Source organism: Rhincodon typus, chromosome 3 (assembly GCF_021869965.1).
Source record: "Rhincodon typus isolate 14 chromosome 3, sRhiTyp1.1, whole genome shotgun sequence".
Classification (NCBI taxonomy): domain Eukaryota; kingdom Metazoa; phylum Chordata; class Chondrichthyes; order Orectolobiformes; family Rhincodontidae; genus Rhincodon; species Rhincodon typus.
In genome coordinates, this window is record NC_063334.1 from 51,639,187 (window position 1) to 51,667,163 (window position 27,977).

Sequence of the window (27,977 nt, forward strand, 5' to 3'; positions counted from 1 at the left end):
GTTTTATGAGTGAGTGGATGGGAAACTGTGTATTCTATGTGCTCTTTCTGCTATTTGCGCTTGGCATCCATGCGCTAGACTCGGTCATTCTCAAAGTGGGCGGTGCCTTCATGGATACTTCTTCTCCAGTTTGCATCAGTTCAGGTAGGCTTTCAGGGTGTTCTTGTAGCATTTCCTCTGCTCTCCTAGCAATTACTTACCATTACGGAGTTCAGAGTAAGCTTTTGTTTAGGGAGTCATGTGTCAGGCATGTGGGCAATGTGTCTACCCATCACAGCTGGTTGTGTATGACCAGTGCCTTGATACTGGAGATGTTGGCCTGAGAGAGAACACTAATGTTGGTATGCCTATTCTATCAATAGATTTGAGAAATTTTGTAAAGGCATCACTCTTCGTGGAGGTTGGAGACCTGCTCTGCAGACTATGAGCTTGGTGCTGGTTTGAGGTCTCAGACTTTGAATACTGTTCTTCATGCATCTGAAGGCTACAGTGGCACATTGGAGTCAATGTTGGTTTTCATTGTCAATGTCAATTTTCATCATCAATGTCTGTCTGCTCCGAGAGGAAGCTCCAGAGGTATGGGAAATGATCCACATCATGCAGAATTTTTACATGGATTTTGATGGTCAAGGGGCAATGTTGTGTGGCAGGAGTGAGCTGGTATAGATTGCTCATTTTCTGCAGAGTCACTGGATTCAATATATTGAACTCTATTTTTCTCCAGCCCTTTCCGTTTTGTTTCAGATTTCCAGCATCGACAGTTCTTTGCTTTTATTTTGTTTTCCAGACATATAGTCCAAGGCCCGTTCTCTCATGTGCCTCGGGAATGCATTAACAATGGTTTGCAGATTGGCCTTGAGTGTGTGCACATGCAGGTGTTGTTTGTGAACTGCAGCTTGATGACGGAAGTTCGGGTGGTTTTGGTCTGGCTTGGCATCGAATGTTGAACAGTTTCCCACTCATCCTTTAGGTTAGTTCCACTCTGGTGGGAAGCTTCATGGAGATGGGGTGATGCTTATCCATTTCTGTAGCTATTTCATTGACAGAGTTAAGTGTCAATCCTTTCTAGGTTTGCAAAGATGCACAAGATGCAATGTGCCACCACAGTCTTAGAGACTATCAGAGGCAAGTACTGCAAAAGTGACTTCTGACCTCCCAGGCAGTGAAATTGTGATCAGTATCCTTCTATCCTCTCCATCACCTGATGTTTAGCAACATGTTGTGGAGACCATCAGTTTTTCTTATTTTTTGATATGAAACTATCAGTTGAAGTTAAGAAATAAATTGGAACAGCTTGTTTAAAAAGAGAACAAAGACAGTTGATTTTAGTTGGGAACTGGCCTGCAAATCTCTCTCTTCTTTCTCTCTAGTTGCTCTCCAGGTATCAAATTGTTGAATGTTCTTAGGAAAGATGCCTTATTTATAAGAAATAAGTATTTTAGAAATAAATATTTGCATTAATTGTGAGAGACAAAAAATCTTTAAATGCTGCAATCCAAAGTAGACAAACAGGAGGCTGGAAGAACACAGAGGGCCAAGCAGCATCTGGAGGAAAGGAGAAGTCAACGTTTTGAGTATTACCCTTCTTCAGGACTGAATGTGAGGGTAGGGGGAGCTGCAGATAAGGGGGGGAAGGGAGGAGGTAGCGGAATGGTGATGATAAGTGGACACTGGTAGTAGATTTGACCTGGTTGGCCAATGGGATGGATGAATCTGGTTGGTAGCTGGAAGGGAGGGTCAGTAGGTGGAACGGAAGGGAGAAGGTGGGGCTGGAAAGGGAGCCGGGGGATGAGTGGGAAGGTTATTTGAAGTGGAGAACTCAATGTTGAGTCCTCTGAGCTGTCGGGTGCCTAGGTGGAAGATAAGATGTTCCTCAAATTTACATTCTGAATTGCTGTGGCGCTGGAGCAGGCCGAAGACGGAAATGTCGGAGGGGGAGTTGAGGGGTGAGTTGAAATGGGCGGTTACCAGGAGGTTAGGCTGGCTGTTATGGGCCAGGCGAAGATGCTCGGCAAAACGGTCACCTAGTCTACGTTTGGTCTCACCGATACAGAGAAGAGACAGAGCTTCACCTGCATCTGCTCCAAGCTAGACTACTGCATCCGGTGCTCCTGATGTGATCTTCTCTACATCGATAAGACCAAACGTAGACTAGGTGACCGTTTCACCGAGCATCTTCGCCTGGCCCGTAACGGCCAGCCTGATCTCCCGGTCACCACTCATTTCAACTCACCACCTCATTTCCCGTCTGACATGTCCGTCCTTGGCCTCCTCCAGTGTCACAGCAATTCAGAACGCAACTTTGAGGAACAACACCTTATCTTCCACCTGGGCACCTACAGCCTAGAAGACTCAACATTGAGTTCTCCAATTTCAAATAATCTTCCCATCCATCCCCTGGCTCCCTTTCCAGCCCCACCTCCTCCCTTCCATTCTACCTACTGACCCTCCCTTCCAGATACCAACTGGATTGATCCCTCCCATCGACCAACCAGGTCGTACCTATTACCAATGTCCACCTATCACCACCATTCCACTACTCCCTCCCCCCTTCTTTATCTGCAGCTAACCCTAACCCCAAATCCTGTCCTGAAGAAGGGTAATACATGAAACATTGACTTCTCTTTTCCTCGAGATGCTGCTTGGCTTGCTGTGTTCTTCCAGCTTCCTTGTTTGTCTGCATTAATTTTGACTTTGAAATTCAAGCAAGAAATACAGTTCTACTTGCCTGTGAGTAATCCATATCCAAGAATTCCTTGAAGGCCTGGTATCCATCATTTGAAACTGTTTACTGATCTGGCAAATTACAATTACTTTATTTTATTTTTAATCTATCCCTTAAACGTGCCTGAGTGTGTATGAGTGGGAATTATGTTCAAAGAAGGTTGGGCTTTAGATTGTAAATTTAGATTACCTTGTGTGCCATCTGTGCTCTGCCAGAGTTACATTAATAATAAATTGTTTTTTTGATTGAGTTATAAACTTGGTGTCCAAGATCTGATATTTGAATTGAATTGAATCAAATCATTTATTGTCACCTGTATTCAATGTAAAAATACACTGAAAAGTGTGTACCTTTGCCATATATACATGGCGCCATTCACATTAACTTAGAATAAGAAATAAAAGATAACTTAAGAGAGTCCAACTTTCCCTTCCACTGCCGTGTCCCCCTCTCGGTTGCGTCACTGACCCGATCTCATTGCCACTGCTTCACTGGCCTGCTCTTGGCTGCCTCATCAGCTTGCTCTTGCCACTACTGCCTCACCAGCCCACTCTCACCAGCCCAATCTTGATCCGCCGCTGTTGCTCTGGCCCCCGCTTGATCCGCCATCGCTGTATAGCACAACCCACACATTCAACTCCCGCCACGTGGTTCCCGGTCGTGACCCAGCTCCTTCCCAACAGTTTGGTTAGGAACAATAGTGCAATTTTAACCATCATTGAATGTTTGAATTTCAGTGTTGAGAATCCAGTGATAGTGAGGCTGATTTGGTTTGGCTTAGCCCTGTGTTGTAACAATAAGTGTTGATTTAAAATTCCTATGCTGTGTTACTGGTCCTCTATAGAACCATAGAAATGATCCAGTGTAGAAGGGGACCATTCACCCCGTCTTGTCCATGGTGACCCAAAGTCAGATGCCCTTTCTAATCCCATTTTCCTGCACAAGGCCCATAGCCCTGCAGCTTACAGCACTTAAGGTGCAGGTCCAGCACTTTTAAAGAGTTTAGTTTCTCCACCAACAACTCAAACAGTGAATTCTCCAATTCCCACCGCCCTCTGCGTAAAAACAATTTTTCTCACGTTCTCTCTAATTCTTCTGCAGCTTAGCTTGAATTTGTGACCCCTGTTTTTTGAACTGTCTGCCAAGGGAAACAGGTTAGCCTCCTGTCTACTGTATCTCAATCCCTCACAATCTTCTAAGCCTCAGTCATGTTATTAAGCAGATTGGACCAGATGTTCGCAGGTAGAGGGTCAGCTGGAAAATGGGAAGCCTTCAAAAATGAGATAACGAGAGTCCAGAGACAGTATGTTCCTGTGGGCAAGGCTGGTAGGTGTACGGAATGCTAGATGACTGGCGAAATTGAGGTTTTGGTCAAGAATAGGAAGCATATGTCAGGTATAGACAGCAGGGATCAAGTGAATGCCTAGAAGAGAATAAAGGCAGTAGGAGTATGCTCAAGAGGGAAGTCAGTGGGGGATGGGTGGTGCAAAAGGAGACATAGCAAATAGGGTTAAGAATTCTATAAATACATTAAGGGCCCCTTAAAGATCAGCAAGGCTGCCAATGTGTGGAACCACAGGAGGTGGGGGAGATACTTAACAAGTATTTTGCATCAGTGTTTACTGCTGGGAAGGATATGGAAGATAGAGAACATGGGCAGAAATAAATAGCGACATTTTGAAAAATGTCCATATTACAAAGGAGAAAGTGCTAGACGTCTTAAAATGCATAAGGATAGATAAATCCCAGGGACCTGATCAGGTGTACCATAGAACTCTGTGGGAAGCTAGGCTGGGCTCCTTGCTGAGATATTTGAATCATAGATAGCCACAAGTGAGGTGCGGGAAGACTGGAGGTTGGCTAACGTTGTGCCACTATTTAAGGAAGGTGACAAGGAAAATCCAGGAACGTGAGCCTTACATCAGTGATGGGCAATTTGTTGGAGGGAATCCTGAGGGACAGGATTTACATGTATTTGGAAAGGCAAGGACGTTTCGTTTCGTATGCGTTTTCCCTATGTTTTAGCATTTCTTGTGAATTGACCTGCTGAGTGCAAGACGAAATAGCTTTTAACAAAATGTGGCCTTTTCCAGGAATACTTATAGAATTGCACATAAATAGACGCCTCTCTGGAAGCTTTTCATAGGCTGCATCACACGGTATCCAGTACGTCTGCAGGCCAAGCAGCTGTAAAATATTATTTACACAAAGTGGCATTTCGAAACGCCTCTGTCTCTTTAACCATAAAAATGAAAACAAAGAATCGACAGATTAGCAAGAAGACGTTATGAATTCCGGCGGGGAAAACCCGGCTCCGCCAAACAACAAAGCGCGCCAGCGTCTGATTGGATGTGGCCGGACGTTCCAATGCATGAATGGAGCTGTCAATCATGTATTATGACGTCGCCAGATGCCGTCGTCGCGTTCGGTTGGTGTCTGCAGAAAAGGCGGGAAATGCTTAAACGCGCGAGTTTGTGTCTGAGTGGCTGGTCTGTCACCGCCGGATTATTTGTTTACTTTCACTACTTTTCCGCTGTTCTTCGGGGATCGCCCTTACGATGGCGGATAATCAGATCGCCGGCGGTTCTCCCAAGCGTGTGTCGGTCATTAAAACTACGCCGATTAAACCCAAGCGCCTGGATGTGAGCCCTACGAGCCCCGGCTTCAGTGATTTTATGGTGTATCCGTGGCGATGGGGCGAGAACGCCCACAATGTCACCCTCAGCCCTGGCGCCCCTTTCAACGGTCCCGGCGCCAGGGAAACCCAATGCGGGACAGCGGCCGCTCTGCACCGGGAGCTGGATCACCTTTCACAGGTCAGTGAGAGCGGCTGCGGCAAAACCCGAAGCAGCCTAAGAGCCGGGCAACTGAAAGTGAACTGGAGTCCTGTAGAGTTTGTATTTTGAAATGCTTGAGCTTTTCTCTTTCAGTTCCATGTCCGCGAACTCCTCCTTTAGATCTAAAGTGGGGGTGGGAATGTTTAATTTTATTTTTAAATCGGTAAATTTAAAAAGTAGGGTTTTAACGCGGGCTGGCGCGTTGCGGCTGGAACTGTGAAATTTGTCTGGCTCCCGCTTGGCGCCCATTTTCAGTGAGTGTGAGTGCGGGGGTGGTCTGGAGGGCTAAATAAACAAAGTGGTGTCAGCAGCAACACCTTCAGTCCGAGCCACACTTTAAAGCTCGGCCATTCACCCCTCTGAGACATTAAGTCCGAGACCCGTTGCTTTCCCGCCACCAGTGTTGCTGACTCTTTACTGTGGAAAGAAAAAACAATTCAAATGAATGAAATCACTTCCTGGAGAGCTTGTCAAAACTCCAGCGCGCCAAAAAAGGAACGAGTTTCCTCCCCCGGACTTGTTTAAAGAGATCCTGCTCTCTTGTATTGTTCTGGCTGTACGAATTGCATCTTGTCCAAAGTCACGCCGCTCTGCGTTGTCCACATGTTCACTTTCTGTGATTACACTGTGTAGACTGATATAAGCGATCCCACGATCACGCCTTTCATTCAGTTTCAGTGCGGAGGATGATTTCACTTGGTTTCTGTGGCAAAACATCCAACTCTGGAAGCCTGCCATGATTTTCTGGTAGAGTTAGCTAGCTGGTGCTAAATCTCTTGACCCGCCTGTGAGTGCTGGAGAACAAAAAAATGCTAGAGATCACAGCGGGTTAGACAGCAATCCATGGAGTTAAAGCGAGCTAACGTTTCGAATCTACATGACTCTTCATCAGAGCTAGACTCTCTTTAGCTCTAATGGTGTCATCTAGACTCAAAACGTTAACTTGTTTTCTCTTCATGGATGCTGCCTGACCCGCTGTGACCTCCAGCATTTTTTGTTTTCAGTACAGATCCCAGCATCTGCAGTAGTTGGCTCCTACTGGAGCTGCATTTGAATGTTGTGGGTCACAGCCAAGAGGATGAGCAAGTTGTGAACTCCACTGCGCTGCGCGACCTGCCGCGGTGCTGCTGACTCTTTTTACCTCGGAAGGTGGAGCAATTGCTCGGTTCGTTGCGTCCGCTGTTCCCCAAAACACGTTAACCAGTGTATTGACAAATTTTTGTGGGAGAGGGAAAACCAGGAGGCACGATCTCTGTGTTGGTGTTCTTTGGTTCCAAAATGTTGCAGCGGACTGCAAGATTATTACTGTGAGCTTTTCTTGGTAGATTTAGCCATGCGTTACCCGAGCCAGACCAGCCTACACTGTCACAGGTCATTGCTGCCCGGTCAGTCAGGCGAATCTGGTTTGCTTCTATGACCCTTGGGTAACAATGACGATAATTTGCAGAGACGTAATATTTCTAACATAGATGAACATTCTCAGATCCGATACAGGAGTGCAATCTCGAAGTTAAATGACGTCAAACCAAACAACTGGATATTAGGGTAGGGGACATTGGTATTCAGCCCTATATAAGTTGAAAATTAGCATATTTTAAGGCCTGAATTCTGAAAGTTAGACCTGTAGCCTGCAGACATGGTTGATCAGAAACAAACATTTTACTGAAGTCTGGAATTCTCCAAATTTAACTCCAAAGTTAGTCAATACTATGTACTGCTATATAGGTTTAAACACAGTATCTTTAAATGCACCTTGGGAGGGGGAAGGGGCAGCGTTTAAGTCTTTTGCTTTGCCATCCTCTGCAGAGCTGTCTGCAGTTGATATAAAACTTTTTATTCCTGTAAGGGAAATAGTGTGCATTCTACAGGATACACAGGGAAGCTAACTGGATGCCTTAGCTTGGTTTGGAGATTTTGGAAAGACTTCCAGCATTGTGTTTCAAGAAAGCATTGGGGCATTTATGGAGAGTTTTAGTAAGACTAAATTTTGACTATTGAACCAAAAGTCAAGCGTTGCTACATGGCTTTGATATACTGAGAGATTAAGTTATTAATCCAGATTGGTGTGCTTTATTTCAGGATGGCACAAGACGTGGTCGACCAAGAGCAGAGTTAATCCGTGATCTCATAAATGAGGGTGAGCACTCCTCAAGCAGAATCCGCTGTAACATTTGTAACCGAGTGTTTCCTCGTGAGAAATCCTTACAAGCTCACAAGAGAACACACACTGGTAAGATTTATAGCTTTTCGTGGGTATCTTATATTGGCACATGAAATAAACCATGGTCCTTGCATATTACAAGTGATAACCTGTTGGTATAAACAATGGAAAGCAGGTGATTACTTTGCGGCTTGTCATATCACAGTCCATCACTTGGTAGAAATTTCTATGAATATCCCAATGTAATCTGGTTGAAGACACTAGACAAATTAATTTCTTATTGTTTTTGATGCAGTCTGTTATTTATCTACAAAGTTTTAGTTTAAAATGTGTTGTGAATTCAAGTGTTTAGTCGTTTTGGGTCATTTTGCTTCATTTCTGACTATGCACTTGTTATCACCCAAAATAACTCATCATTCTAGTCTTCATGTCAAGATTGTTGCTCAATGGCAAAACTTGCTAACAAATCGTTGGATCCTGTTATTTACCAAAATTGCACTAGTCATGAATTTGAGTAATCATGCTAAATTGAAAGCTTTTTTATTTCAGTCAGTAACATTTTCCTTCGATGACAAGTAGATTCTGTTACTACTTTCACTCATATGACTTTTTGTGCCACTTATTGCATACCTTACTTTATTGTTAAAGTACAGCTGAGAAGAACTTAAAATATTCCTTTAAATGTGGAAAGTATGATTACTTAGGAATCTTGGCTATTCTTGTATATATTCCTTGGATATTGGGCTAGCTTTCTTTAAAACTGCACCTGCTAACATCTATTGGATTATTTATTGTTGGAGATTCCCTAACCTGGGAGTACTTGTCTTTTTAAATGGATTTAACTTTGCATGTGTAACCATAGCATAACATTGAGCTTGAGGCTCATCATTTATTTGCATAACTAAAGAGATGTTTTCAGAGGAGATTGCAGATTAAAAGTTCCATTGAAAAGTTATCCTTATTTCATGTTATTCAGAAACCATTTGGATACTTCTTGTGTTCAACGTTTTTCCCCCTTTCTGCCTCCAAACATAATTAAGAGCTGTCCAAAATGTAATCAGTAGAACCAAATGGTAACTGAACCTGACTAGCTGAAATTATCGAATTGAAACCATGTTTAAAATAAGGCAGGACTAATTTTAAATGCATTTTATTTGCTGAAATTGAGAGATAATTTGCATGAGCCAGACACCTATTTCTTAGTGCACACTATTCACTTTAAATTATTAATGATTTGGTTGTAATTTCTAATTTGTCTAAGCCAAGTAAATATTGCAGGGGTCTGTTGGTTATATAATTTGCTGCAAGATCACTAATAAATGTAAACCTTTAAAGTGAGCTTCAGAAAATTCAAGCTGTATTTTTTCAAATGAACAAGTTGAGCAAGGATTATAGTCTTCAATTGATTGTATTACTGTGGGTTTCTTTTAGGTGAAAGACCGTATTTATGTGACTACCCGAATTGTGGGAAAGCATTTGTTCAGAGTGGGCAACTAAAAACTCACCAGCGCCTTCACACTGGGGAAAAGCCTTTTGTTTGCTCTGAAACTGGTAAATTATCAAATTCTACTTTTCATGTCTCTATTAGTGTAGCAACAAAGTAAAGTCAAGCCTTTAGGTTTTCACTTTGTGCATGCTTGATATCTTATGTCTCTTAATTGTGGATGATCAATTGTTTTGGATTAAGGAGGGCTTGCAGTAAATATGGGGCCAGCACGTTCAATGCTTTTGATGCCTATACATTCTCTACCACATGCAAAAGTGAAAGACAAGATTGAAAGAGAAAGGAGTATGGTCAGTGGGAGGGAGACTTTGTTTAAGTGAAGCTAAGAGAGTATATCCAAGAATTTAGATCCAAGTAGTAATTTTTCACATGAACAAAAGACTGGTACGTTAAATTAAGTTTGCTTCAGGCAGTATTTATTGAAGGGTGGGGAGGAGATCTATTTCACTATCTCTTTCCTTTAAATCTGCAGTAGTTCATAGGCAATTTAGTGCCGCAGATAGAGCAGTAACTAGTATTGTCAGAAACTGTAAGTATTGAATTGTTTCATCAATATTGTAAAGTTTACTGACAGTGTTTCAATATTTTGAGAGGTGCAGGCTTTGTTAATTATAAATTTATTAATTAGCAATGCCTATATAATTAATACCTATTAGAGATAGCAGGACAGGTGATATGTTGTGATTGCAGAATGTAGGTGCTTCAGGATGCCAGTGTGACAAGGGGAAATACATCTGCAGCAGGTGCTTGCATCTGCAGGAAATTTGACTCAGGATTTATCAAGTTGCAGACACTGGCATATCAAGAGAGGAAGAATTACATGGACTCTTTATTCCAGGAGGCAGTCCCACTCCTTAAGATAGGTTTTTATGATTTGGTTTATGGTTATGGACAGGAAGGCTTTTCTGTAAGGGAGGCAGGTAAAGGGATCTAGAGTGCGAGAGCCTTGTCCTTTGCAATTGTCCACACTTTGAAATTTTTGTAGCTTGTTTGCTCGAGAGTGCGGGCTACAGTGCAAGTGTTTTGCCCATGTCAAAAATGATAGTTTTGGTACTCTGCCTGAATCACATGCAAATTGGCATGGGATGAATAGATTAATGTGACTGCATGGATCAAAGACTAGTGTGTCAGAATTGGGTATAAACTAAATGGGAGTGGTGGGGATGAGGGACCTTGCTTGTAAAGTTGTATCAAAGCGGGAGTGAGATGATGCAGATAAACAAAATACTAAGTTAGAAAATGAACAGCAGAGAGGGGAAAAATTTCTGAAGACTAAACCAGCAATAAAAGATGTAATAGTGGAGCATTTACAATTGGAATGACTTTTTGAAGGGGAAATTATGTCTGACAAACCCATTAGAGTTCTTTAAGTATGTAACAAGCAGGATAGATGAAGGGGAGCCAATTGATGTATATATGGCATATATGTATAATATATATACCTACTTAATAATAAGATAATGGTCTAAGGTGTAGAGAATAGTAAATTCACGTGGATCAGCTGATGAATAAAAGGCAGAATTGGGGTAAAGTGGGCATTTTCAGGATGGTAACTTTTATTCTTGTGGCACTCCACTACTTTATAAGTGCTGGAGGCATGATTATTTGCAATATATATTAATGATTTGGATTAAAAATAGTGAATGCACTATTGCCAAGTTTGCAGATGTCACAAACATAGATGGGAAGGCAAGTGGTGAGGATGACAATGGCACAGCTCAATGGGTAGTGCTGCTGCCTCACAACTCTGGGGACCTGGGTTCAATGCCACCCTCAGGCGTCTGTCTGTGTGGAGTTTGCGGATTCTCCCCATGTCTGCATGGATTTCCTCTGGGTGCTCCAGTTTCCTCCCACAGTTAAAGATGCACAGGCTGGGTCGATTAACCATGCAAAATGCAGGGTTACAGAGATAGGGTATGGGGTGGGTCGGGGTGGGCTGCTCTTCAGAGGGTCGGGGTGGGCTCAGTGGGCCGAATGGCCTGCTTCCGCACTGTATGGATTCTATGACAACATCTATAAAGGAATATAGGCAGTTTGAGTGAGTGGACAAAAGCATGGCAGTATAAAGTGGAAAATGTGAGATTATGCACTTTGGCAGGATGAATGGATGAGCTGAATGTTATTTAAATAGAGGGAGTCTACAGCAAGCTGCAGGACAAGAGGAATTTGAGGGTAATCATCCATGAATTGCAGAAAACTATTACCTAAATTCAGCAGGCAAGGGGAAGACAAAGATAATGTTTGCCTTTGAAATAAATGCTATGGAATATAACATTAGAGAGGTTTTGCTAAAAATACAGAAGGCATAAGTGGGACCACAGCTGGAATACTGTGAACCGTTTTGTTCCCCTGAAGGAAAGCTATATTGACATTGAAGACAATCCATCGAAATTCTTGATGTTGATTTGGACCATGAGGAGAGGTTGAGTAGGTTTTGCTGTATTCCTTGGAGTTTAGAAGAATGAAAGGAGACTTTATCGAGGCGTATAAGATTATCAGGAGGTTTGACAGGGTAAGTGTGGAGAGGTTTTTCCTTTGGTGCATTATGGAGCATAATCTTCAGTAAGGTATTGGCCATTTAAGACAGATGAGTGGGGAGTTTTTTCTCTCATAAAGTAGTGAACCTGTGGAACCTGTTACCATGAAGGCTGTCAAGTTTGGATTATTAAGTATATTTGAGGCTGAGATGGAGTTTTTTTTTAATCAACAAGTTGATTGTGCCGTCTTCGGCACGTACAGAATGTGAGTCACCCATCACAGGACTTATTCAAGCTCATGCAGCTGTCGAATATTATCAACAATTTTAACCCATCCTATACAGTCCACCCCGATGATATTTGACAACGCATGTTACAATTGCGGGCACAGACGCAAATCTGCGCAAGAATGTATAATAAGAGTGTGTAACCTACACCAGAAAATTAAAGCTACAATGAAAATAACTACCATAAATACAAGCATTAGAACAATAGGGTGTATCATCAAATTAATGCTCGCAGTGACTTTTGGGGACCAGCCCTTAAATGTATCCCACCATGATATATGGCCAAGGCCATGATGCAATCAGCAAGTCATGTTAACATTAAGTTCCCCTTTTGCCACATGCCTGTCTGCCTCTGGGATCAAAAATTGAAAAGAGCCCACAGAGGATTAGTGTTTTCATGCTTACGCTAATGTCAGTAATAATCTTAATTACAGTCATCGTGTAACCATGTCACATATTTAAACGCGACCTTGGGGTCGAGGATCCTGTTCCTGCTGCTTGTTGGTGATCACGTGGTGAGGGCCCTTAAAACCTGCACGAGGGAGAGAAGTGAGAGAGAGTGCCAGACTAGCTGGCTGTTAGTCGGTTCTTTTTATTCTGGCATTTGGATCTTTCTGTGCATTTTAACTTTAATTACTGCTGCCACCTGACTGAGGCAACCAGAATATTGTCTACATTTTTTTGCCATCAATCTTTTTACATAATTTGCTCTAAAATTCAGTATATTCCAGATTCAGGTTCCTGAATTTGTGTTTTTTTTTAAATTGTCCTGTTCCCTAACCACAGATCACCTCACCCAATATCAGTAAAATAACGTCATACATGGACTTAAAATTTCTTCAGCTCTCTTCATTTGTATCAGCCTTGAGGATACTTCTTCAATATGTATCCTTCCTCACCAATTTTATGAATGATTGTCTCATTGAGTAGTAACTACCTCCAGATGCTAGTACCCCCTTTAAGCTGGGATATACATGGGATCAAACAATACAGCTCTACGTTCATCAGGCTTTACCTTCAGCTTATGCTTCCCACCTTTTATTTTTCCCAGGGTTCCCTTACCGCAGACTCCAACACCACTTGAGTCTTAGCTCAGCCTTCTTTCACATACACTTAACTGTCTTAACACATTACAATTTCACATACTGGTTTAAACACTGGAGTACATGCATCATACAAATGCTCAAGATAGGATACCTGTATGTCATGCAATAGGCCCTTTCACTCAGTCCACTATTGCTCCTCCCAGAGTCTATATTCTTTCATTTCTGTAACATTTTGACATAATAGCCAATCAGTTTTTATTTTGATTTAAATTCTTTTCACATCCCTTTCACTAATACGTCTCATCCAATTTTGCAATTTGATTATTACCACCGATTTAATTCCAGAGCTCTGGAGAGATTTGTAGTCCATGGCACATAATCTTACAGTATTTTAAAACAGAAGTTGAACATTTCTGTTTGATTCAGGCAAAACATACTTTGTTCTTTCTCTAAGATGACCCACATTTTTAAAAAAGTTATTTGATAACTCATTCTAGATACTTGATATATCTCTACTTAAATTTGTCTAAATTCAATATTCTGTTTACTCCCTCAAAGTCACTGACCATTTTTAATGCGTTGAAACCACTGAGACTGTGTGGATGCACTTTATCATTTCGCAGAATCCCTTTAAATTTTCAGGGTAACTATTCCATTTAAATCTTTCAGAATACCAGGGCATGTGAGTCCTAATATAGTTTTTGTCATGATATGCTTAAGTGTATCCAGGCTCAGTGGTTTTGAGATTCCTGATACGCAATACATTTAATGTTTCACAGTAGTTCTCCAACTACTGAGATGTGGTTATTGATGAATGGCTTGATGGTGCCTCATCCATCACTGTGTTGCGATGGTGAAAGTCTGCAAACAGGTGCAGCATTCAGTGTCTCTAATTTCTAAACAAAAAACAGCCTCCATCCATTCCATGTCAAGCAGAATGGGTTAATTATTACTAATCTAATACAGATTCAAAAAAAGGGATGGGGTGTAAACTCTTGCACGTAATTATGTCATCCGTCTCTCCTCTTCCTGTGAGGAAATGTGCGTTACGCTTTAACAAAGGAAAAGCTCATCTGTTTTGTTAAAATTGCGTTTTCTAAACTCCTTGCCCACAGAGAGTTGCATTTTCAACATTCCAATGACTCTGTCACTTGAATAATTTTACACCAAAATATATTTACAATGAACCAATCTTACCATCCAGAATTAAAAGTGCACTCATGTTAAAACAGTATTTGGAAGTTCACCCTGGCCTGAAAATGAAATTCCAAACATGGTAATTTCTGGAATTAAAATTTACGCAAGATTCTTTCCTCAGTCCAAACACAACACAGAGCCAATTCAAAAAGGCAAATTTTTACCAAGCTTTATGAGCCAAACTTTTGAATCAACATTCCGTCACAGATTTCTTCTTTACACAACCACTGATGGTTTCTTGAAAGGACATTACATTAATCATACATGTTCCATACTGATGCAGGCACACTTTACACTTTTAAATCACCATAGATTCCCAAAATGCAAACTGACTGCAAAGCATCCCCCGATCTTGAGCTCCAGGGAACAAAAACACACAAATTGCACACTTTTAGTTCAGTGCTTGTTCCTTTTCTTAGACATTTTCCTGAATCCCGTCCTCATTGCCAAAAATGTCTTGGGATCGTTCACAATCCTGGTCCGAGGGGAAGTCCAGTGGTTCGGAACAAAACTCTTCTACAGTGTAATGAGCCACATGTACAGAAAAACAAATTGATTGTGCCGTCTTCAGCACGTACAGGAATGTAAGTCACCCATCACAGAACTTATTCAACAGTTGCATGACCTTGAATATCATCAACAATTCTAACCCATCCTATACAGCATGTAATCACAAGATTCTTGGGATGCTGGCCTTTAATAAGAAATGAATTGAGCTTTGAAGCCTAACATCCTTATTTATGTTATACATGGCAGGGTGAAATATTATGTACAGTTTTGTTCTCCTTATTTAAGAAAGTTTATTAGATTGATACTTGGAAAGAGTGGGTTGTCTAATGAGGAAAGATTTGACATGGTGGGCTTGTTTACAATGGAGTTCAAAAGAGTGAGGGGTGATTTGATTGAAGTTTGAGGCATGAATGGTCTTCACAAGGTGGATGTAGAAGGTATTTTTCCTCTGGTGGGTGAGTCCAGAACTAAGGGACACTAGGACACTAAGCGAAATAAGGACAGAGATGAGGGGAATTTTTTTCAGAGTTGTATGACTTTGAAACTGCTTTAAAAGGCAGGTGGAGGTGGAGTCATTGAAATTTTGCAGATGGAACTAGGTAGACGCTTCTTGGTGAACTAAATCAAAGGTTATCCATGATAGCTGGGAATGTGGAACTTGAAGTATACAGAGCAGCCTGAGTTCCCTCTAATTTTCTTCTTGGCTGCTCAGGCCTTGGAGCTCCATGTGTGGCTGTGACCTCTGAAACCAGAAGGCTATACATATTCCGCTGCTAATGCTGATCACTCTGCACAGAAGCTTGGAATGTACAGTTACACAGCTTAGAGTGAATGTTGACCACAACCTCATTAAATGGTGGAGCACCCTTGAAGGGTCGAATAGCCTACATCTGCTTCTAGTTCGTACCTGTGTAATTCTGCAAACTTTGCCAAATAGGTGCTTGGTACGAGGATATTTTGATTCTGCTATTCCAGATGCTGCTCTGTTGTATACTTTAGGATTACATTGAAAGCTTTATTGAGGGTTGAACGAGGTGTGCGTAGAAATAGAGGAGCAGGAATTTGCTGGTCTGAAAGACATTGGAGAAAGGAAAAAAAAAACATTTACCACTTCAGCATTTCCTCAGGGTTATTTGCGCATCTCTCCAAACGTGCAGACGAAAGTTTGTCTGTTGTATGTAGAAATACAATGTACAAAATATAAACTGAATGCTGCAGATGTTTTGTCAGTCTTTCGAAGTTGAATTAGGGGAGTGCTATCTTTGAAACATAAATCCTCTAAAATAAGTTGCTAAATGGGTACCTGTTTTGGAAGTGAAAAGTAATGTAGCATCCGCTGAATTCTCCGCAGGCTGTGGAAGCAGGTTTACACATGCAAACCGCCATTGTACCAAGCATCCTTATGCACGTTTACGGAGAGATGAAGTGTCCAGTGGAGCAAACAAAACACAGGCTGCAGACAACAAGGCTGTTGCAGAATGGCTGGCAAAGTGAGTATGTTTGGAAAGAATACCTGGTAGATTGTTTATTAATGGTTTATTAGCTAATGATTCAGTCATCAATTGATACTAAAATATCTGTTTGTTCACGTTGGAAAAAAATCAGAATTTGTCTACAATGGTTTGTGCAAAAGCCCCAAATGTTGTAAATACCACAGAGTTTAGTATCAGTAAGAGAACCTTCTGTTTCTTGATCTGGAAGGACAGTCATTTTGTAATCTTTCTTGTCTTAACTTGATTTATGGTATGTGCGGGAGGGGAGGACACATGTGCAGAGCACAGTTGAGCACATGCTGGATGGAGGGGTTCAGGGCGGGCAGCTTGCAAGAGGAAGAGGTCAGGGTGGGATATGTCCAAGGTGTGCAGGGTGTTGAGGTGGGATGGGTGCAGGGAGGGAGGGGGTCCGGGTGGGGATGTGTGGTATAAGGAAGGGACCTGGATGTGTGCAGGGAGGGGAGTTGAGGCGCATGCATCAGAGGGTGGAAGGGAGCAAAGGGAATAGCATTAGATGTGCAGACAGGGATGTGTAGAGGGAGTCATGTGCACACAGGGTTGTGTGAGGGGGGGCAGAGATGGTGTGTTCATACGAGAGTAGGTGATGGGCCAGCTTGAAGTTGAGGTGTGCCCCTAGTGTGAGAAGGAGGGTTTTCCCGTGTTGGATCAGAAGGCGGAGTGAGAGTATGTGCAGGGGAGGCTGAAGAAAGAGTGTGTTTGTGTGCGAACCAGATCCATCCACATATCTCCTCGCACTCCCTAAAAACCTAACCACATAGCAAGCTGGAAGAGGAAGACAGCCCAATTTGTAGGTCCAAACCTGACTGTCTGAATCATGCTGAAGCCAGCTTGAAGTGTGTACCATCAGAGGTGAAAGCAATGTTGTTGTCAAATCCTGATTCCTACCCTCCCCCAGTCCCTCAATAGAGTCAGGATTTGGGCCCTACAGTGTCTCTCGATCTTACCTGATAACAAAATAGGTTTTATTTGTTAACTGCTGCTTGACTCTTTGTAATAGTCATTTTCATTGATCACCCTTTTTAAAAAAGGGTCACATTTACTCTTGTAACCAACATCTTTCTGAAATTTGCGGCAGCCCCCTACCCCTCCAAGTGAGAAAGGAATTGAAATATGACCCTCTATGTATAAAGGTTGATGCCCTGTCTAAATATAATTATTCATAAAAAGCATAAAGTAATAAAAATCACACGATTATGAACATTAATTATTGTATACCTAAATGCATGTCTTCTTAACTTACAGAATAAAAATGAAAAGTTGACCACATTCTTTGATTTGTGTTGAAGCCTGTAGACATCTTTCTGCTTATTTTGAAGTATTTTTATATGAACAGATTGTGTAAAGCAAAGTGGTTTATTTCCAATTGGTAGATAAAGATGGTGCGCATCTTTAAACTGGGAATACCCTGTGTCCACATTCTGTCTACCCGTAGATATTGGGAGACCCGAGAACAGCGTACCCATCCTGTGAAGAGCACTGGACAGAAGGCTGACCAGGAGCAGCAGGATCCTTTGGAGTTCATACAGTCCGATGAAGATGAAGAGGAAGAGAAAAATGGATCACACGCCGCAGCATGTCGACGTATTCAAGAGCAACGGGAGCGACTACATGGTGCGCTGGCTCTCATCGAGCTGGCGAACTTAACTGAAGCACAGTTGCGCCAGTAACTTCAATGCTTACCTTTTATGAAATGGAACTGTCTGTGGACTAAAGTCCTACTAGTCCACCAGACAAGTCATGCACCTTATATTTTGCTTCTAATAGGCTGCTATTATGTAGATTTGAAGATAATGAATGTTGTTGCCCTTGCTTAAAGGAGCACAAGTGTTATGCACTTTTTGTCTGGAACAGGTTTATGTAAAGTTTTAGTTTAGTAAATATTGCAAAGCTTTGAAGGAAGGATCAGATTATGTCGAGCAGGAATTGAATCTGCAGGTGCTGAATTCTAGGTGTAGCAGGAATATTTGACTTGTGTTTATAGTGCAAAATTTGCACTCTTTGGCATGTAAGATGAGCAGTGCCTTTCTAAGATCTTTCTTTGTGATCTTGACTTCGGTTAAGCTTCAGTGTACACTTTTCACTGGCACCATTATGAGCTTAAAACAAGCACCTAAGAATTCAGTTAATATAACAAAAATTTAAGATGACAATTTAACCTTTCTGTTTATCTGGCACTAACTGCATTGCAAGTATAACTCATTGTTCTTGTTTAAACTTTTAGATTTCCAGCATTTCATCTGAGTCATGGTCCAAATTCTATAATTCTGTTTAATTATTAAAAGCTGCTGCGTTCCATGACTTTTTCATTTCAGCAATCCTTTACAATGCACTGATGGTACATTCACCAGAATCTTCTACTTCAGAACTGCTACTATATTGGAAATGGCAGTGGTGTGATTTCTTTTTTACCAATTATCCACAATGAATAAATGCCCTCTGCCATTAGCATTGTAGCAAGCAACTTCAGCTTAGTCCCACCTGCCCTACATGTGTGTAGTACTACCTCTGACAGGTTGATTAGAAAGTATCTAAAAATACCATTAAGCAGAACCTTTGAAATATATGTTGCATGGACCAAATGTTGATGTAATGTAAGATGCAGTATTGTCTAAAGTACCACTGAACTAGATTATTGTATTTCACTTAATATTCTAATTTTTAAAACAAAAACTAACTTGGAATTTGAAAGAGCTATTGGTCTTGTTTGCAGCTAGTTGAAGCATTTGGAAAAATATTTTTGTCCTCTTGAATGGTTATTGGTAAATTGTGACATCTGATCTAACTGAACTTGATTATTTTGTGTAGATGGTCATGAGCACTTAAACCTTCTTGCTGAAGATTGGTATCACTGAGGTGAACAATGAACGTATAGCACTAGGCTTTTTCTTTATAGCACTAAAAGTACAGGTGGCTACGGATTTCTGTTCCAGACAAATATTGACAAATTGCACCTTTTGTTTGTTTAAATGCAACTTGTATTCCATCAAGCAATCCTGAGAGGCTTGGTCTTGATTTGGAGAAAATGATTTGAGTTAACTGGTGTCACTCAACAAATGCTGTGGATTTCTGTACTTAACTGCATATAGTGTGTATTGCTGCCTGGGTACTACAATCTTGTGTAATAAGCCCTAAAAACAGTGAAAACACTGATTTATAAATAGCCTGCATTAAACCTAATGTGTAAAATGCAGGCTTGGAGGCCTACAAGAGAAATGTGGTACTGATTAATTTTAGTTGTATAATGAAATTTACATTGGGTGACTTTTGGTAATGGAAGAAGATTTGTTGAATTTCCTGTTGGCAACACTAAATTGTATTGCTTTGTATCAATAGTTTTATTATAATCATATTGCAGTTTTATAGCTTGCCGTTTATTGCTTTGTTGCAGTGTTTTTTTTAAATCCTCTTAACTTTGCTGACTACTTCATTTTGGTTTTCAGTAATCCAATATGTTCTGCTTTTTCTTTTACCATTTAAATATATACTTACTGCATGAAGTTTTTAATTCTATAAGTTTACAAGCTTGAAATGCAGTTTTGGTATAGATTTAACAGCTGTCATTATTGCATATGTGTTAAACACGTTTGCAATTAACAGCATTAGCTAAGCAACCAAGATTGAATAATTTGGTCACTTTCCAAAAAAATAGCAGTCTAGCCTCAGTGCCAAACGGAAGTGATTTTATGGAATTCCAAACCTATCATGCCAGTTCAGTTTCTTTTCAATACTTCCTTCATCAGCTAACTAGGTTTTGTAATTATAACTTATTTATTTTAGGTTTGAGTCAAATATAACTGATGACTATTCAATATATAGTTTGTTTTAATGAAGAAGATGGACTGCACTGGAGATGTATGAGCCTCTAACTTTTTGTTTTGTTTCAAACTAAATGTCACAGTATGTTTGCAGGTGGTGTAGTTTGTGTTCAGTGACAACACTTCAATCTTTAAAATGGTCATGGTTAGGAGTATGAGTTGTTAATTCCTCTGATCTCTGCTACAATCTGCATCCATCTGATTGGCAAAGGTTTGCAACTAACAAAGAATATTAGTCAGTAATAATTTTTAAGTCCACAAAGATTTGGAGAGTATTGTAGAAATTGAGAGATCATACAACTCCAGTTCGTGAGAGATAATTGGATGTTGAAAGAGTCTCAAACAGAATGCCTGTTTTTCTCAGTTTCATTTGTTAAAGAGTTTGTGAAATTTAATTGCTCTGTCACCAATTCTAATTTAAGTAGATTTGCAAGCCAGAACGGAACTTGTTAAGTGTGACTGACAAGGACATTTGTCATTTAGCCTTGCTAGGCTCATGATTACTGTACATTATTTGTGCAATGCAGTTACATAGCTGCACATTATATTCTAAAATTGAATTTATATTCCTTTTTTTTATACTTGCTAACTTTTGTCTTTTGTATCATGTATTGGTCTATGCTGAAGGAAGAGATGTGAAGGTGGTCTCTCTCCAGGCCTCAACAAAGTTTCTCCAAGTCTCACTGGCCTCACATAAACCTTTCCCTCTCCCTTGGCTGAGATCTAATTTCATCTTTTTAAAGTTCCTCAATACTACTTTCAAATTCCATTAATTAAAGAACCATGATAATATTTCATGCTAACTATACTCTGATTTACTGTTTGGTTATGGATGTAACCTGGTAGTGGAATTTAGAAGGTGGAGGATTTTTGAGGCGTCTTTGAATTGTTGATTTGTGGGGCCACTGCTGCTTTAAGGGTGAGCTTTTCTGACTGCACTTAACCTTGTTTTGTTCCAAGTACCTATTATTGATGTAATAGAGTTAAATAGTTCATCAAAAAGCAATTAGGATCTACTAACTTAAAGGGAATCTGACATGACAAATAGCCTGTCTGGGGAAACGCTGATTCTATGTTTGGAATGGCAATTTTTCATTCATAAGTGTCATTCTTGGCTGTTTAATGCATGTACATTTTGCACTGGAGTTGGATACTCAGAGGTAATATTTCTTGTTTGGGTTTTGATATTTTTAGAAGGAATCTGATCAGTTGGGTTTTCTGGGGCTTTGTTTTAATAAGGCTGCTTTATGTACTTGGATTCAAGTGCCAAATTCACTTTTATTTCCCCCTAATCTCGCTGAGCATTTTTTCCCTATCATTGTATGATTATCAAATTGTAAAGACCAAGACTGTCACCAGCTTGAATCTGCCTTTGTTCATTAAACAAGTACCTGGTAAATCTACTGAAGTTTTAAATTCATTATTATTCAATAAATATCAGTAGTGCTAAAATGTTGTCTCTCTTTATTGAATCCAGATTGTGAGGTTAACTATCCATTGGTGAGGCAGTAATTTTGGAAGAATTTACCAAACCAAAAATACTTTTCCTTAGTATAAGAAGAAACATTATATAAAATACTGGTGTTTGTTTTCTACGTAATGGTGCATATCAAAAGACTGTGTTGTAAAAATTGAATTCGTGGAACTCTAGTTTGTGGGGACTAATTGCAGGTAGAAAGCATTTCAAACAAATTTGAAGACACTGTTCACAATCAAAAATTAACAACTTAAATTGTGGGATTATCATGAATATCCTTTGGAGATTGGTAAAGTGATTAGTGAATTCTTTCAAAATTCATGGATGTGGATGTTTGTAGCTAGACCAGCATGCCTTGCCTATCCCTAGTTGTGTTTAAGAAGATGGTTGTGACCTGCCTTCTAACTGCTGCAGTCGCTTTGAACTGTCGTATTTCATTTGATGTGGGTACACGTGGAATGCCATTGGAGTGTTTTTTTTTCCAGAATTTTGACTCAGTTACACTGAATCAAGAGAGAGAGATTTCCAAGTCAAGATGGTGATTGGCATGGAGGGAAGCCCACAGTTGGTGGTCTTCCTATGTGTCTGCTGCCCTCTGTGTTTCTAGGTGGTAGTAGTCATGGATTTGAAAGTAGCTTTCCAAGAAGCCTTGGTGAAATTCTGCTGTGCATCTTGTATATGGATACTACTGAGCATTGGCGTTGAAGAGAGTGAATGTTTGTGGGTATAGTGCCAAGTAAATTAGATGCTTTATTCTGGATGGTATCAAACTTCTTGGATATTGTTGGAGCTGCACTCATCTATGCAAGTAGGGAATATTCAGTCACACTCTTGGCTTGTGCCCTTTGTAGATGGTGGACAGGCTTCTGTGGTGTCATGTGGCGAGTTCCCCACTGCAGGATTCTCAGCCTCTGACCATGGTCTTGTAACCACTGTACTTGTATGACTAGTCCAGTTCCTTTTCTGGTCAGCAGTAATCCTGGGATTCAGTGATATTTATGTCATTGAGTGTCCACTGGTGATGGTTAGATTTTATCTTGTTAGAGATGGTCAAAGCCTGGCACTTGTGTAGTATGAATGCTACTTGCCACTTGTCATCCCAAACCTATGTTGTCCAGGTCTTGCTGCATTTGGTCATGGAGTGCTTCAGTTTCTGAGGAGTTGTGACTGGTGCTGAACTTTGTGCAGTCATCAGTGAAGATCCCCACTTCTGACCTTGTGATGAAGGGAAGGTAATTGATGAGATACTGAAGGCGGTTGTCTTGTAACACTACCCTGAGTAATGGATCACTAGTATCCTTGGATGATTCATGTTGAAATTTAGCTATTTGGTACAGTTATGATTTTTGTATTTCGTAACTTGCCTTTTTAAATTTAGGGTAGCCGAAGGGGTTCCTATTCACTGCAGTTTGTCTATTTTAATTATTGGTCATTGTTGAGGAATGGTTAGATTCTTTCATATGACCATGCATTTTTCTCTTGCTGTTTATTGCTTAGGAGCAAGGTATCTTGCTGTCTCTTTCATCATACATACTTCAGGTTAAATGCAATAATGCCAAATTTCACGGGACCACAATAATGCATACTTCAGGTAAAAAGAATGCTGATTGATTCACAAACTGACTGGATCTCAAGAAACTAATGGAACTAAATTCTCCCCAAATCCTTGTTAATTTGAAAAAAAAATGCTGCAAGGCTTGAACATATTCTTTTTGTTCATTAGAAATTGGTCCATGTGTATGAATGTATGCTGCTTCATCAAATATCCATGAGCTGTCTTCTGAGTGATCATCTTAAATTAGATGTTAATTAGCTAATTGGCACACTTTTAAAGGTTCAACAAATGCTGTTCAATCATTGTTGTTTGTGATTTTTTTGCCTATGGTTCAAAAGTACTTAATTGGTTTTAAGGTATGTTGGGATATCTTGAGACCATCAAAAACACTATGTGAATACCAATCTTTTTTCCTTTTATCCAAATTCCCACAACTTTTTCTTCATTCTCAATTCATTTCTGACTCTGATATTTGTCCTAATTCCCAAGTTTTTATTCAATTTGATACTGTTTTTGTCTTTTTGAATCATTAAATGTACTCCAGGAAATATCCTTTGCATTTTGCTCTTGTCTGCACAATTATTTGAATGTTAGCTATAAGGCAACAGTAATGAGCTTTTTTTAAATTTTTTTTTAAAATGTGTAATGTAGCTTGATATGAATGATTCAGTAGAATTAACGTTTTTTACAGTTTAGGCTAGTTGAGTTCAGAATTATAATTGCCGAGAGCACTGAATGCAATAATACATTGTGAACAATACAATTCATCCAGCAATGGCTAAATTAACTAAAAAACTTATAATGACCTAATGTATCTTAAATTTGCTAGGGAAATTAATGCATTGATTATGCTAATTGAATTTGTGGCTGACAGAGAGCTTATGCTTACAGTGAATCTTTAATTTTTAGGTAACCCCATGACACTTAGCACTGGAATTGTCTTACGGTGTCCATGCCCTACATTTTAAAAAAAATTTAAAAAACAATACGCACCATGCACATTGTTCTGAGTTTAGCTTACAGAATGGTCTACAAGTTTACCATTGTGATGTCACAAGGATTTGACAATATAATGTTATCAACCACCGGACTATTTTTTTTTCCCCCACATCTTTCTAAATTGTTCACCTATATATTAAGGGTCTTGGGCATAAGACAATAAGAGCAAAACTCTTGCTTTTACTTTTGTAATTTTGCTTGGCTGTCATTCTTAATAGCACAGTTTTAAGTGCTAGCTGCATTGAGACCAATGCTGATCAATCACTTGAACTAATTAACCATTTAATATAGTTTGTAATTGAGACTTTGCAGAACACCATGGGGAATAAGGGTCTAGTTGGAAATGCAAAATCCTGATTTTCACTTGCAGCAGAAATGACACCAATATGCCACAAGATGGTGATATTCTCTGCAGTGCAATGATACAGGGCATTTATAGAATCCTTGAGCATCTTTAAATTTCAACACTGCAGTTTTCTTCTATCATGTGTACATCTAATAACAGAAAAGCATAGTTATTAAAGCTTTAACTATACAGTTTAAAATTTCTAGACTTCAACAGAATTGCCATATGGTGCATATTTAATCTGATTTTCCTGCAGTTTACTCTCTTTAATTTTCAGCTTCATCATCTGAAATAAAACAGAAGAACATTCACAACATTCATATTAGAGCTATTGAATTTTGTTTTAGTATGACATTTACAATTTGCTTTTATCATGTATATCCAAAGCTTATAAAGTTGTGTTCTTCTTGACTCCTCTGGCCAAAGCCAGGTCTGACCCATAGCATTAAACCTTCTTGTAGGCATAGCATGGAGGCAACGTGTCACATTCAAAGATTTATGTACGCAAGCCCCAAGATCATTGTTTCAACATCTTTCAGATTGTGCCATTTAGTTTGTATTGCATCTCATTCTTCTAACCAAAAAAATCATTTCACATTTTGTATTAAATTTCACCCATTGTGTGCTTGCTCATTTCACCAATCTATATCGTCCAGAAGTCTGTTGTTATCCTCCTACTTTACTCCATTTGTGTTTTGTCATTTACAAACTTTGGAATTATGTCCAATATAGTCTATTACAAATAAGTTCTAAGTATCAAAAAGATCAATTATCCTAATCCTCCACTCTAGAGAAAACCACTGTATAGTTTGCTCCTGTCTTCAATGATTGCTTGCTATTGCTTAATACTTTCTGTCCCTGAGCCAATTGTGTATCTGCAGTTTCACACTTTTATTTCCACAGTTTACAGTTTTCTAAAATGTAGCAGAAATATTAGATGGTTGTCTCTTACCATTCTGCCAGAGTCCCAAATGTCAAATACCCCAAATTTCCATGGTTTTCAGTCTTGAACAAATAGAATTATAGAGCTGCACAGCATGGAAACAGATCCTTTGCTACACTCATCCATATCAACCAGATATCGTAAATTAATCTACTCCTATTTGTCACCATTTGGCCCAAATACCTCTAAATATTTCCTCTGGCAGCCCACCCTCTGAAACAGTTGACCATTGGGTCTGTTTTTTTAAAATCTTTCCTCTCTCACCTTAAACCTATGCCCTGATTTTTTGAATAGCCTTGGTCCCCCCCCCCCCCCGCCGGTGCTGGGAAAAGACCTTGGCTATTCATCCTATCTGTGCTCCCCATGATTTTGTAAACCTCTATAAGGTCACTCCTCAGCCTGTAACCTTCCAGAGAAAATAGCTCTAGCCTGTCAGGCTCACGGTGCTTAATGGAAGCTCAAATCCCTGGATTTTGGGGTGGCATGGTGGCTCAGTGGTTAGCACTGCAGCCTCACAGCGCCAGGGGCCTGGGTTTGATTTCCCCCTCAGGCAACTGTCTGTGTGGAATTTGCACATTCTCCCTGTGTCTGTGTGGGTTTCCTCCGGGTGCTTTGATTTCCTCCCACAGTCCAAAGATGTGCAGGCTAGATTGACCAGGATTGACCATGCTAAATTGCCCTAAGTGTTCAGGGATGTGTAGATTAGGTGGGTTTGACGAATGGGTCTGGGTGGGATTCTCTGAAGGTCGGTGTGGACTTGTTGGGCCAAAGGGCCTGTTTCCGCACTGTTGTAATTCTATGGATATTCAGCTTCTCCAAAGTTTTGGCAAAGATCTGTAGTTTGGGTTGTGGGTGAGGTTATTGACATGCTCGCTGAGCTAACTTGTTCTCATTCAGATGTTTTTCACCCTGCTGGGTGACATCATCAGTGGAGCCTCCAATGAAGCAATATTATTCTACTCCACTTGGAATTTACACTGTCTGGTCATTTCTAGTTTTGATCTTGTATGACTTTGTATATGGGTCCAATTCTATGTTTGTTGATTGCATTATGGGTTGAGGACCATGCCTCTAGGAATTCCCGTACATGTCTGTTTGGCTTGGGCTACTATGGTTCCCTTGACCCAGTTAAACTGGTGGCCTTCATTGTCTGAATGTACCAATATTGAGTAGTGTTTGTCATGCTGTTTTGCTGCTAGCTGATGTTCATGTATTCTGATGGCTAGTTTCCTTCCTGTCCGATGTAATGTTTGTGGCAGTTGGTGGATAGTATTTTGTAAACTACATTGGTTCTATATGTTGTGGGAATGAGGTCTTTAATCCTAGCAAGTGCCTTCACTATCTTGTCTACCTGGGACTCCACTTTCAAAGTACTATGCACCTTCACTCCAAGGTATCTTTGTTCAGCAACATTCCCCAGGACCTTACCATTTAAGTGTATAAGTCCTGCCCTGATTTTGCCTTTCTAAATTGAACTCCATATGCCACTCTTCAGCCTACTGGCAATTAATCAAGTTCCCATTACCCTCAGATAACTTTCTTTGCTGTCCACTACACCTCAAATTTTAGTATCATCTGCCAACCTACTAACCATACCTCCTATTTATTTATATAAATGACAAAAAGCAGTAGACCCAGAGTTGATCCTTTGTGATACAGTGCTGGTCACAGGCATCCAGTCTGAAAAACAACCTTCCACCACCACCCTCTGTCTTCTACTTTCAGGCCAGTTCTGTATCCAAAGGCTAGTTCTCCCTGTATTCTGTGATCTAACCTTACTAACAAGTCTTGTTAAATGCCTTACTGAAGTCCATATGGATCATGTCCACTACTCTGCCCTCATCAATCCTTTTCATTACTTCTTCAAAAAACTCAAGTTAGTGAGACATGATTTCCCACACACCAAAGCCTTGTTGACTATCTCTAATCAGTTGCCTCTCCAGATACATCCCCTCCAACAACTTGCCCACCGCCGATGTCAGGCTCACTGGTCTATAGTTCCCTGGCTTTTCCTTACCACCTTTCTAAAACAATGGCACCACATTAGCCAACCTCCAGTCTTCTAGCACCTCACCTGTGGCTACCGATGATACAAATATCACAGCAAGGAGCCCAGCAATCACTTCCCTCGCTTTCCACAAAATTCTAGGATACACCTGGTCAGGTCCTGGGGATTTATCCATCTTTATGCGTTTTAAGATTCTCTAGCAACTCCTCCTCTGTAATATGGACATTTTTCAAGATGTCACTATTTATCTCCCCGAGTTATCTGGCTTCCAATTCCTGCTCCATGGTAAACACTGCAAAATACTCATTTATTATCTTTCCCCATCTCCTGTGGTTCCACACATGGGTGGCCTTGCTGATCTTTAAGGAGCCCTATTCTCTCTCTAGTTACTCTTTTTTTGTCCTTAATGTATTTGTAGAATCCCTTTGGATTCTCCTTAGCCCAATTTGCCAAAGCTATCTCATGTCCCTTTTTTTTGGCGTTCTGATTTGTCCCATTAAATACACTTCTGCCTTTATACTCTTCTAGGAATTCACTCACTCCCTGTTGTCTAAACCAGACATATGCTTCCTTTTT

General features: G+C 40.3%; 1 protein-coding gene across 1 annotated transcript; it reads left to right on the forward strand.

Moving 5' to 3' along the window:
• Nucleotides 1–5,202: 5,202 nt before the first annotated feature.
• znf367 (zinc finger protein 367) lies at nt 5,203–21,476 on the forward strand. Its single transcript, XM_020511238.2, has 5 exons — nt 5,203–5,541; nt 7,642–7,792; nt 9,155–9,274; nt 16,096–16,234; nt 17,691–21,476. Exons 1-5 carry the CDS (start codon nt 5,284–5,286, stop codon nt 17,923–17,925), a joined length of 903 nt encoding a protein of 300 aa, XP_020366827.1. The 5' UTR covers nt 5,203–5,283; the 3' UTR covers nt 17,926–21,476.
• Nucleotides 21,477–27,977: the final 6,501 nt, after the last annotated feature.